This window comes from Atractosteus spatula, chromosome 3 (assembly GCF_055471065.1).
Source record: "Atractosteus spatula isolate fAtrSpa1 chromosome 3, fAtrSpa1.hap1, whole genome shotgun sequence".
NCBI classification, from domain to species: Eukaryota; Metazoa; Chordata; class Actinopteri; order Semionotiformes; family Lepisosteidae; genus Atractosteus; species Atractosteus spatula.
The window spans coordinates 36,518,360-36,531,959 of record NC_142708.1 but is presented as its reverse complement, the minus strand read 5'-3'; the positions used below and the strand labels follow the sequence as shown (position 1 = coordinate 36,531,959).

The 13,600-nt window shown below is 40.0% G+C and overlaps 1 protein-coding gene across 1 annotated transcript in view; it reads left to right on the top strand.

Annotated features, from left to right (window-relative positions):
* tmem175 (transmembrane protein 175) overlaps positions 1 to 13,600 on the top strand; it is a 48,052-nt gene that overhangs the window by 15,452 nt on the left and 19,000 nt on the right. The window contains exons 4-6 of the mRNA XM_088912128.1: positions 1,420 to 1,471; positions 2,160 to 2,195; positions 5,447 to 5,530. Of these exons, the coding sequence (XP_088768254.1) occupies positions 1,420 to 1,471; positions 2,160 to 2,195; positions 5,447 to 5,530 (172 nt within the window). The remainder of the gene's footprint in view (positions 1 to 1,419; positions 1,472 to 2,159; positions 2,196 to 5,446; positions 5,531 to 13,600) is intronic.

Here is a 13,600-nt window from a genome sequence, read left to right as displayed (position 1 = left end):
AACCTAACCCACAGCACCACTGGCAAAGTCACATGAGGAGTGTTGAAAAAGCACTACAGAAACAGTATCAACAGACATTGTACAGCGTGTACTATTCTTGTGTTGCGGTATATGAATATAATTATATCGTTATTAATTTCTTTAGATACGCGATTCCATATTATATTCCCTTTTAATCAAATTCTAAAAGTATGCTTGTTGACTCCGGTATCACGTTAGTTAAAGACTTTGATGCTTAAAATGTTTAGGGAGAAATGGAATACTGATGTGTATTTTTTCTTTAAAGTACCGAGACCAGCCATATACTGTATGTTTATGTTCCAAAATTAATATTGTTTATGGCCTTCACACGCGTTACAGTATGCTCCTATTCTTTTTATGCTCAGCTACTAAGATTTCCCTTCAGTGGTAAAATTCCATATAAATATTCAATACTTAAACGGGCACAGTAAAGACATTAAATATACATATACATACTGTTTACAGTACAGTTTGCATACAGTAATATGTTTATGTTCCTAAATCAATCTCTTTTATGAGCATGTGAAAGGCATGGTGAATCGATTCTCAAAAATTACTGTACTTTGCATGATTGGAAACAAATGCGTGATTGCGAAATGCTGTGGTGTTACTTTTACAAAGATGGTCAATGAAAAAAAGAATGTGGACCAGGGCAATACTTTGAGTTTACAGCTTGTCCAAGGTCATTCATTATTAATACTATTAGTAATATCTTCGTTAAAGACTTTGATGGCGACAGCTCAAACATGAGAGGTTGAGCTTTATTAGCTCCACCTTGCGGAAATTCCTGATACTATTATTTTACTTGAGGTACTATACGAGAATTTACGGTAACTCGCGGTAGACTGCGTCAAGCGCACTGCAAAATAATGCGGTATCGCCTGCTCGTTTTGAATGGCTGCATCTGTAGATGATCTTTCGGACGATAGAGTGGTTGTCTACAAATTGCTTTTAATGCAATGGCATTTGATGCAATGATAAAGGTAGGGGTGTACTAACTTTTTCCGCACAAGGAAATTGCATTTCTGTTGATTTACAAATGAGTGCAAAATGTAATTATTCAATGTTATTTTTTAACATTAGATCACATTTATCTTTCAGTAGTGTTGAAATGACGATTAAATATCCTTTTGTCCGAAAATGTAAAAAAAGACTAACCTTTGCATGGGGTGTACTTACCTTTTCACACCACTGTGTATGTGTGAGTAGTTATGCCGATCCGCAGGTTTATAGAAAATACATTTAACCACTTCTGTGGTGAGCCTAAACAGTGACTATAAATGAGTTAAGTTAAATTAACTTCTGAATTTAATGTCCTTTCATGTAGGCCTACACCTTTTTAGAATTTTAAATACTGTTTACTCCTTTTTATGTTTTTCTAAATGCATCTGTTTTCAGGTTGTTCCAAGTAATAGAACGTATAGATGACGTACTGGCCCTACTAAACCTGGTATGATTACTGCATGATTATTCTGCTATTTTACATTATTGATGAAAAAAGAACAGACAGAAGTGTTTAAAACCATGGAATATGCTATTTTGTAGTTATTTAAGGAGAGCGTAATAGAGGAACCTCATTAAATCTGTGGACTTTGTGGATGATAGTCTTAAGTGTTACATTTTAATTAAAAAAAGGATTTCTAGCTTTGTGAAAAAGGTTTATTTACCCTGTGTAATAAAAAATGAAATATCCTTCAAATAAAGAAATATGACTAGATAAGAAAATTCCAATAATTACAGTAAACAGCCCTCTGTTGCAACTTGGTTTAAAATCATTGCTCCTATAGCTTTCTAAACAGCTTGTATTATTTATTAAAAATTAATAAAATGCAGAATCAGGAGAAAATTACACTGTTAAATTCTCGTGGTAAGTGGGCTTAGTACTGCATGGGCCCACTGGTTAAATTCAATCAACACATCAACAGTAACAGTAAGCATAAGAGAGAAGGGATCTAAAACATAGCATCTAGCTCAGGTTCAATGTTCATTTTTAGTTTAATGTACCAAACTAATGAAGTTAAACTGAAATGAAACCCATAACAGGGAGGAACTGTGGAATGCATGTACTGTATAATGAAAACCAAATTTTCACCGACTTAGTCCTCAAACTTTATATTTTGTTATTTTTTCCTTTTTAGGCATGCATGATGTTAATTACCTTCCTTCCTTACACTGTAAGTATGATGGCAGAATGCACCACGATTGTGTCAGTCAAAATATCTTTTCAAACTTGTATCTTCTTAGAACTTAAAAATGAAAATGTCCTGATTTCTCTGAAAAAAAAGTGTTTTTAATTTTTTGTTTTCTATGAAACATGAAACCATTATTTGATTTGACTAATTTAACATAATTAAATTGTAAACATAGTCCCAATTTCTCTGACCGTTTATTAAATCTCTGTAACAAAATAAATTAATTGATGGTATCGTAGAATCATGACATGAAGCAGCCCTTCCTCCTCATTCGTCACTGAATATTTCTTGGGAACAAAGATCTTTGTGAAGGACTGGTTTTAGAGACTGGGCAGGTTTCTCTGAAAGGGGACTGCCAGTACATCTTAGGAGTCCGGAGAGGTTCTGCAAACCAACAGTGACAGATCACCAAAAAGCACACTACTAGTGAATGATATTCTAGCTTAGGGCTATAAATTGTTGCTTGATGGTTGGCATTAATCACAGTTGGTGTCAGAGTGGAATTTGTGCATACGCTGGTGGTCTGTCAAGCCTTCTGTCCAATTTATACTTCCCTCCCCTCACAAGCAAGTTTGTGCTTGAGTAAACTAAGAAGGGTCGGGGGGTTAATGTGATGAAACAAACGGAGACTTAATTAAAGTTTCTTCCTTCGCTGCAGTAATTTGGACACACCTGCCTTGATTGACTGATTAGACTCCTGTGGAATGGAATGGAATTTCACAGGTAGAAAAGGGGGGATCAGGTGATTGGCCCTGTACTTACTTGGGACATTCCTCAGAAGTAGCAGCAGTCACTGTAACAGCAGTCAGATACAGAGGGCTGGGGGCTGCGTCTAAGCTCCTGCAGTTCAGGGACAGAGAATGTATTAGTTGTATCCTGAAGTGTAGTGAGATTAGATAGCACAGGAGTGTTTTAGCAGTCAGGTTCAGTTCAGGTTTGAGAAGTTGGAAAGAGCTAATGAAAACTTGCAAGGATTTTGTCGTGAGTGGATTTGGTAAACAACGATGGATCGACAGAGATAATTTCGTAGTTTCTCTAGTGTGTACTATATTTCTGGATTAGTTTGAATTCTCTGTGGCCTTTATAGTATAGTAGATTAGTAGTATTTATAGTAGCAACTGGATGCCAGAGGGTTAGGCGTGCCAATAGGTCATGGAAGAGATGTGGAACATGTATGTTCTAGTGTAGGGAAGACTGGCCATGGAAGAGTGAGCCCCATTGAGTGTGCCGCAGGTCCCAGAGTAGAGATGAGACAGTATTCTTCCTGGTAAAGGGAAGATTGGCCATGGATGGGAGAGCCAGGTTGAGTATGCCAGGGAATCCATGGAATGAGAGGAAAGAGTTATATTTTATAAGGAAGAAGAGAAATGGAGAATTCAGCAGTTCGTCAGGAATTTGTCTGTTCCAGCTCTCTCAGTGGAATAGAGGACCGAAGAGTTGTTCCACGTGAGAAGAGGAGCTGAAGATCTTTTGTGGCTTGGAGGTTGACATTCATCATACACTGTAATAATTAATTTAATGCGGTGTATGAGTGAATACGTACAGGTTGTGCAGCAGACATTTCACTGCAGAAATGTTCCAACATGATCTGCAACAAGTAAGTTGTATTTGTCGGTAAAACTATATCAAAAGTGAGAGCAATAATTCTATTGGATTAAAAGAGATGTATTCAAAAGCCTGCTTGTTTACAATGTAATAGGGCTGTTTCACCTCACCGGAAGTTTGGTTGACTCTGAATTGCAGAATATGGTACTGTGCTTACCTGGAAATTTTGTCTATTTTATTATGTTAATTGAAGGTTTTAAAAGTTAATGTGTTCATTTTATTTGTATGGTTTAAAATTCACTCATCAATGCAGATTATTTTAAAACCCAAAATAGCATTACAGTTTCTCTTTAAATGAGCTGTGAACATCAAAATCAAGTAAGATACATGGGGAGCAACAACATTTGTCCTGTAATGTAAAGAACATAATCCTATTATCAGGTCTGGGTATAACGGAGTGTGTGTTTCATTGCCTTGAAACATAAATTACTTTATGTTATGGTAATGGAAATAACACCTGACTCTAAGAGTCGCATTGGACTTTTGACTTTTGACATTATGACATGAAACCACAGTCAGTGTTATAAATAGGAGGCCAAAATGGGTCTTCTTGATAAAACAGCACTGCCACATCTATAGAACTTAGCTAATATAATGTAACATTGAAGTTGAAGCAGGGCCGACTGAGCATAGGGCATAGGCCCTGGGCAGGTGTCCCCCTGGCGGCAACTGCCAGAGGCTCCAAGGCCAGCAGGGGGCCCCCTCAATGTGCGACACAATATATTTTTCTAATCAGCACGTTTAAATGTGACCAAAAAATTCACTACATTTGTTGTATCTGTTGCTTCCATGAATAATCCTAATGGAAGCCGGGTCAAAAAATGACCAATCATAATCAAGTACATAATGCTTCTGAAGCATAGAAAAGAAGAGCGAAATAAGTGCTCTTGTATGCATTCAGTGTGGGCCGCCTGCTTAAAAATTGGTGTTACCTGGCCAAACAAAAACATGAAAGTAAATGTACAGTACAAAAGACAGTTCAGCGGTTTCACATAATCAACATAAAATGCATTGTTTTTGTTGTGGTTTCTCCTGTATTTTATTTAAAGGAGGTATTGTGAGCTCAACCTGTAGCCCTTTCGATTGCAGTTGCTAAAGAAGTGCAGAAAGGAGCTTTTCGAAGCTCAAGTTATTTAAAATGTGCACAAGGGCAAAAAATATAGGCAAATTTATTTATAGAATGCTTTTTTATAAAAAATTCCCATCTGTTCAACCTTACTGATCTCATCTCCCTTGTTGTTGAGTGCACTTGTTTTTTTTTATTTCTTACATATTTATTCCTACAGTTCCTCTCTACAAAGGTTTCAGTGCAGTACTTTGTATGTTATTATTTGGTCCTGTTTATCATTATTTATTGTTACTAATAACAATTGTATTATTATTTATTACTTTCAACGTTAAAATTGTTATCTTTGTAAAATTTGAGCATGTGTTCTTTTTCATAAGTTATTTGTTATGTGTTCTTAAAAGCTGCTTTATAAAAGTTTTCTAGTTATAGAATTCATTTATTTAATTGTTCCAGATAGTAAAATAAATTTGGGGTGGTAGCTGATAATAGTAGTGTGTGCACAAATCGTTATCTGGATGGACCCGTTTCCAAGATTTATTTAACTTATTTTCTATTGCAGTTTTCCTTGATGGCATCATTCCCAGAGAACCCTCTTGGGATTTTGCTGTTTTGTGGTTGTGCTATAGTGATTGGTTTGATACAGGTAAGACAGTTTTCATATCTTTGTTATCTTTGTCATTTTTGTTATCTGATACTATGAATCAGACAAAACACATAAGAGACCATAAGTGTTCTTAGTACTTTTTGCATCCTTTTAAGGCAATTTACCATTATATACTTGCGGGGCTAAAGTTTCAGCTAATGCTGTGCACAAGCTTAAATAAATCTGTCCCTTTTTTCCATAGATTAAATTATTCAGTAATGTACAGATGCAGCCATTCAAAACGAGCGGGTTATACCGCATTAAAACGCGGTGGACATGTCGCGGTATAACACGGGTTACTGTATAATACCACAAGTAAGATAATAGTATCCGGAATTACCGCCAGGTGGAGCTAATAAAGCTCAACCTCTCATGTACAGCGTTTGAGCTGTTGCCATCAAAGTCTTTACCGAAGATATTACTAATAGTATTAATAATGAATGACCTTAGACAAGCTGTAAACTCAAAGAATTACCCTGGTCCACATTATTTGTAACCCTCTTTGTAAACTAAAAGACTTTATTTTTTCATTGACTGTCTTTGTAAACGAAAAGACTTTTTCATTTTTTTTCATACTTTTTTCATTGACAAAAAGTAACACCACATCATTTCGTTGAGCCAATCACGCATTTGTTTCCAATCATACAAAGTAATTCTTGAGAATCTCCAATTCACCATGCTTTTCACATGCTCATAAAAGATAATAATTTAGGAACATAAACATATTACTGTATGTAAACTGTACTGTATAGGACTGGTCTTGGTATTTTAAAGACAAAATACACACCAGTTTTACATTTCTCCCTAAACATTTTAAGCATCAAAGTCTTACATGTGGTTATTTCGGAAGCATTTTTACGTGCTCCTTGCTCCTTCTGACCATGTTACTGTACGTTTATACAGTATACAGTACTTTGTCAGAGAAGTTATAGTTTTAAGCTTTTCTTCGAATACACTCGATACCGGAGTAAACAGAAGCATACTTTTAGAATTTGATGAATAGGGAATATAATATGGAATCACATATCTAAAGAAATTAATAACGATATAATTACAGTATATTCATGTACTGTAGCACAAACAGTAGTATATACTGTACACATACAGTATCTATTGATATGTGTACGGCTGTTTCACCACTTCTCAGGTGACCGCGTTAGTGGCGTGATGGTTTAAGTGCCTGACTTATAAGCGAGAAGTCGGTTGTTCAAATCCAGCTAGCGCCACAAGTTTTCTTTTATCAGACATTTCTTTGAAAAACTAAAATAGCAATATTAGGGACAATTAATTGACTTTTTTATATTTCTAAATATCACAACATGTTCGAATCTAAGTCATTTTTTAATAACAACGAATAGTCACCGTCTTTCCCTCTGAATTGCTCCAGTAGCAGGAACCTTTAGATCTCCCTTCAGATTTAAAAGGTTATTAATAATATCTTCGGTGTCACATCTTCCCAGTTTAGCTGATCTTTTGCTGCCTACGCATGCTTACACAGCTCCCTAGGTAAATTATCATACTTGACTGAGAAAGCTTTAGAGCAGTGGTTCTCAAACTGTGGCACGCGTACCTGCAGTGGTACACGGAGTGCCCCCAGGTGGTACGCCAAATGACCCTGGAACAGTGTTGTGTGCGCTGAAAAATCGGGACAGGTTTTCATATTTTGTATTTTAAGACGTGTCGAATACGCAGCCTACGTACTACGATACAGTGCGCGCTAATACTTCAGTGGACACAAGAGATACTCTGTAATTCTATACCACTCTATAGAAATGCGTGCTACGGACGCAAGTGACCAATTGTATTTAAAAAAAGCTACTGTATCTCCAGTAAATAGGGAGGTAAGAGAATGTGCGTGATTTTGGAACAATGCCAACATTGTAAACACAGGAATGCATAGAAATACGTGCTACGAACGCTGGTAATCTTGTGAGCACAGGAAAGCGTGATAGATAACAGAAAAATATTTAAGAACTGTTCTAAGTTAATTTGAGAAAAATACACCGAACGTCTCTGTGTTTCGCTCCCATGCACATGAAATAAAAACTTAAATACGGAAATAAAAACGGAAACGCGGAAAAATGCAAACTTGCAGATTGCTAAAGCAGGTAAGCCACACTATTAGGTGTGGAGAAAAAGGTGCAGAACAGCTCGACCTGCTGCCCCCCCTGAAAGACACAGTCATTCATAGAATTATTGAAATGAAGTATTATATCGAAAGTATGCTGATAGAGCGCATTAAGATGAGCAGATATTTTCACTGCAATTAGATGAGTCTGTAGTCGATTTGGCCAATTTGCTCATTTACGTTAGATACGGGTTTGAGGGTACGTCCCGTGAGCACTTTCTGTTCTGTAAACCGCTACCAACAGGAACTACAGAAGAGCACATATTTCAGCTTCTGAATGAATTTATCGAAGAGAATGGCATCGACTGGATAAAATGTGTCGGAGTTTGTACACACTGTGCTAGAGCAATGACAAGCTGACATAACGGTGTAGTTGCACGAATTAGAGAGGTTGCTCCAGAAATGAATGGATGCATTGCAACATCCACCACGAGACCTTTGCCGTCAAGAAAATGCCTGACAATTTAAAATCTGTTAGACTCTGTTGTGAATTGTATCAAGGCTCGAAAAATTAATTCACATCTGCTTTGCTCGACTAAACAGGCTCACCCCTCTCACTGAAATGGTGCTTTTTTATTATTTTTATTTGTTGTTGTTACTGTTTTTTTTTCTGTAAAACACTTTGAGAAGCCACCTTTAAAGGCGCTACGAAGTTTATTATTATAATATTTATTATATGTATGTGTGAGTGTGTTTGCAATCGCACTCTTGTTGGTCATTAAGAATTTTTGGGGTTTCTATGAGATGATGACTTGTAGGTGGTACTTGGATGCTTTGGTTGGATTAGGGGTGGTACTTGGTCCAAAAAGTTTGAGAACCACTGCTTTAGAGAACTTAACATTTTTATTATCAACAAATTGTAAATACGACGTTTACATTGGCGTTATTAATTTTTCATTTTAGTGTATGGAGGAGTGTCAGCTGTCAATGAGAGCTGACCCCCCCTCTTAGGCTGGGCAAACGATTTTTTTAATTTTTAAAGAAAAAATAAAAATTTAGATATAATGATATTGTAACGCTACAGAGTTCACATGGGCACCCTTGCTGTTGCCACATCAGGTCAGCCCCTCACCATCGGGGACTCAAACCCAGGCCTCCGGCATCACTCAACAAGGACCCAGCCTCTTGAGCCAAAGGGGAATCTCCCGTCAGCCAAGCGGCTGTGGTCCCTGCTAGACACAGGGAAGGGCGGTGACGTCACCGCGCTGGTAAGCCGGTTCTCACAAGCAATGGAGGCTGTATGCGTTACAATATAAACATTTACTGCAATACAAATACTGCAACTTTTCGGCTATGAATCCTTCTTCAGGTGTGAGGGCAAGTAAGCCCAAATCATAGTTGAACCCTGACCCTCACACCTGAAGAAGACTTCACAGCTGAAACGTTGCATTTTCTTTCTTCTCTTTTAAGCATGTGTACGATGCTGTAGTACAGTTTAAAATAATTAAAAGTCTAAACAGTATCAACTTGAATTCTTATCTCTATTAATGTAACTATCAAGTGGTATTAAATAAATACAGCTTTTTAGTATAGATTACACTTTTCTAAAATGTATTGTAATGATTGTAAAAAAACAATCGAATCATTCCACGTTTGATCCCAAGAGGAAGTACAGTACAATACGCCCCTGCTTTGTTTCACGATGGTATGAAAAATAAATCTAGATGGTGAGAAAGCTATGCTGAAAGTTAATAGCTTAACATTGGAATGTTCTTCCAAGTGTAAAAAGAGGCGATACGCAACGTGTCTCCTTCATACATTTTCAGTTTACAAACTGTACAAAATCATCTTTTATGAATGATGTCTTCTGTATCGCATTAAAATTGGAATGCCTTTCACAGGTGTAAATCCACCTATCCTCTAACCAGTTCATCCAGGAAGGGTAACAGATTCACAACCCGCCCTCCCCCCTGCCTATTTGACTTTCTTTTTAACCCTTCTGTGCCCGGATTGTTTTTCGTGCACCAAATCAAATGGCCGGGAACGGTGCAGTGTGCTCGCAGCTGTGTGGTGTGACGCAGTGGTGGCCGGGCACAGTGAGGTGCGCTGGCAGCTGTGTGGTGTGACGCAGTGGTGGCTGGGAATGGTGCAGTGTGCTGGCAGCTGTGTGACGCAGTGGTGGCCGGGAACGGTGCAGTGTGCTGGCAGCTGTGTGGTGTGACGCAGTGGTGGCCGGGCACAGTGAGGTGCACTGGCAGCTGTGTGGTGTGACGCAGTGGTGGCCGGGCATGGTGCAGTGTGCTGGCAGCTGTGTGGTGTGACGCAGTGGTGGCCGGGCACGGTGCAGTGTGCTGGCAGCTGTATGGTGTGACGCAGTGTTGGCCTGGCACGGTGAGGTGCACTGGCAGCTGTGTGATGCAGTGGTGGCCGGGCATGGTGAGGTGCGGGAGTAGGGGTGTGTGCAGGTGGGTTTGTAGGGGTGTGTGCGGATGGGGCTGTGGGGGAGTGGGGGTGTGTGCGGATGGGGCTGTGGGGGTGTGCGTGGATGGGGCTGTGGGGCCCGGCAGGTCCTGGCTTGGGTCTGGCCAAAAACTAAAATTAAGATGCAATCTACAGACATGTAAATGTTTTATGATATGTCTATGTTGTGAATGTCTGTAGATTGTATTTTATTTTTAGTTTTTGTTTTGTTGTGGTGTGACACAGTGGTGTCTGGGCACAGTGAGGTGCGCTGGCAGCTGTGTGACGCAGTGGTGGCCAGACACGGTGAGGTGCGCTGGCAGCTGTGTGACGCAGTGGTGGCCTGGCACGGTGAGGTGCGCTGGCAGCTGTGTGGTGTGACGCAGTGGTAGCCTGGCACGGTGAGGTGCGCTGGTAGCTGTGTGACGCAGTGGTGGCCCGGCACGGTGCGGTGTGCTGGCAGCAGTGTGGTGTGACGCAGTGGTGCCCTGGCACGGTGAGGTGCGCTGGCAGCTGTGTGACGCAGTGGTAGCCTGGCACGGTGAGGTGCGCTGGCAGCTGTGTGACACAGTGGTGGCCGGGCATGGTGCAGTGTGCTGGCAGCAGTGTGGTGTGATGCAGTGGTGGCCGGGCACGGTGAGGTGCGCTGGCAGCTGTGTGACGCAGTGGTGGCCTGGCATGGTGAGATGCGCTGGCAGCTGTGTGACGCAGTAGTGGCCAGGCACGGTGTGGTGCACTGGCAGCTGTGTGGTGTGACACATTGGTGGCCGGACACGGTGAGGTGTGCTGGCAGCTGTGTGGTGTGACGCAGTGGTGGCCGGGCACGGTGCAGTGTGCTGGCAGCTGTGTGGTGTGACACAGTGGTGGCCGGGCATGGTGCAGTGTGCTAGCAGCTGTGTGGTGTGGCACATCGGTGGCCGGACACGGTGAGGTGCGCTGGCAGCTATGTGGTGTGACGCAGTGGTGGCCGGGCATGGTGCAGTGTGCTGGCAGCTGTGTGGTGTGACACCGTGGTGGCCGGGCATGGTGCAGTGTGCTGGCAGCTGTGTGTTGTGACGCAGTCGTGGCCGGGCACAGTGAGGTGCAGGAGTAGGGGTGTGTGCGGGTGGTTTGTGGGGGTGTTTGCGGATGGGGCTGTAGGGGAGTGGGGGAATGGCGGATGGGGCTGTGGGGCTGTGGGGGTGTGTGTGGATGGGGCTGTGGGGCCCGGCGGGGCCTGGCTGTGGTCTGGCCAAAAACTAAAAATAAGATACACTTTTTTATTGTTTACGATGTTTTATGATATGTCTATGTTGTGAATGTCTGTAGATTCTATGTTATTTTTAGTTTTTGTTTTGTTTCACGTTAATTTTATAAGGGAGAGTGTCATAGAGAAGACTCCCTTACCCCTGTCTTGATTAAAATCGCAAACGTGTGTTTCATAAAATACTTTTATTTTTCACAATCTGGCAATGCCAGACAAAATCCACATTTACCACGGACAAACTGCCTTGCAGATCAGAACATCAAGGAAGAAAATAATTATTACGCCCGGCTTTTCAACGTAATTGCTTTAACTTGCTAATGTGTTACTGTAAGAGTCCGGGTGTGGCAAGCTTCTAATGTCTCCTGACTTGTGCGAAAGGAATAAAGCTTTGTTTGATTTCTGAAACCCTTTCTTTATGTCCTCAGTTTTCTTTTAACATTTCATTTAACATTTATTCCTTTGTTTTGTGGTCTGGGTAATTGGAGGCTATGCTGTTATGCTTCCTATGGTGATATACGGGTTTTTCTCACGAAGCCATATTGAGCAGCATTTCTCGCGTTAAGAAAGTTAGGTGTTAGCATAAACTATTAGTAATCAATAAAATTAAATTTAGCACTGTAATAAATTGTGCTAATAATAAATTCTATTCTACTCTGAGAATGTAGGGGGGAGGAAAAATGCCTGTGGTCTTTTCACTGATAAACTTGTGTTAACAAAAACTACAGTATGCTTAAGAGTTGTTCAACCGTTTTTTTTTTGGCACTGCAAGAGCACCACAATTCACACTCAACCACATCACAGATCACAGATCAGTCCCAGTGTGTGCGATCTTGCTGTTTGATCTGTGCTTGATCTTTGATCTGAGCTTTAATAGAGAGCTTATCTCTGTAAATATATTAATATCAAATGCAACTTTTTTCTATAGATGACACTTTTCTAAAATGTCTTTAAAAATAAAAGCGATTACAATTGGCACGACTGTAGCTTTTTCACGATAACTCCTAGAGTTACGAAAACACTTGGTGTGTGTACAAAATACATGTGGCTGTTTTCACAGCCTTCACTATGTCGTTTTTGAGCCAATTTAAGCCACGCTCGAATATTCTTCTGTCCATATCTCTGGAAGGGAAACACAGAAAGCCTTCAAACCAAATGCATTTTTAAGACCACAAAATGTGAAAATGTTCACAGCCTCCACATAAAACTATCAGTGAGCTAATACTCTTTTTTTAAACCTCTGGTTTTTCATCAAACCCGGGGGGACCGCTGTGTACACACGTTCACAACGCGAGAAATACTGCTCAATACGGCTTTGTGCAAAAAACCCGTATATTACCATAGGAGGCATAACAGCGTAGCCTCCAATTGCCCAGACCACAAAACAAAGGAATAAATCTTTGTTTGATTTCTGAAACCGTTATTACCGTTATTAATTTCTTTAGATACGCGATTCCATATTATATTACCTATTAATCAAATTCTAAAAGTATGCTTGTTTACTCTGGTATCGAGTGTATTCGCAGAAAAGCTTAAAACTATCACTTTTCTCATAAAGTACTGTATACTGTATAAACTTACAGTAACATGGTCAGAAGGAGCACGTAAAAAACGTTTCTGAAATAACCACATGTAAGACTTTGATGCTTAAAATGTTTAGGGAGAAATGGAATACTGGTGTGTATTTTTTCTTTAAAATACCAAGACCAGCAATATACAGTTTACATAATATGTTTATGTTCCTAAATTAATATCATTTATGACCTTCAGATGCATTATGCTCCTATTCTTTTTATGCTCAGCTACTAAAATTTCCCCTTAGTGGTAAAATTCCATATAACTATTCAATACTAAGCAGATTAAAATGTGCACAATAAAGACATTAAATGATTAAATCTTTCCACGACCGACCAATGCACCACGAGTGCCTCTGTCGGTCATTTTGGCCAGCCAATCACGTACCGCGGTATGACGCGTTATGACGTAATGATTTGCGTGTGGTACGGGTTTGTACCGCGCACTTTGAATGGCTGCATCTGTACAACTGTGCATAATGATAATGTACAACTGCCTATGGTACAATACAAGAAACATACAGATGAAGCCATTTAAAATGTGCAAGGTGTCAGGTGGCAGTAAAACTGCCAGGTGTCGCAGTGAATCCTCAAAGGTCTACAGCTGCCCATGGTTGTCAGATTTTATTTTAAAATCAAATCTTATTTTAATAATAAAAATTTAATGTTTATTAACCAACCCATTAGTGCTTTCTGGCACTATTCATACTGTACAGTATGCAAAC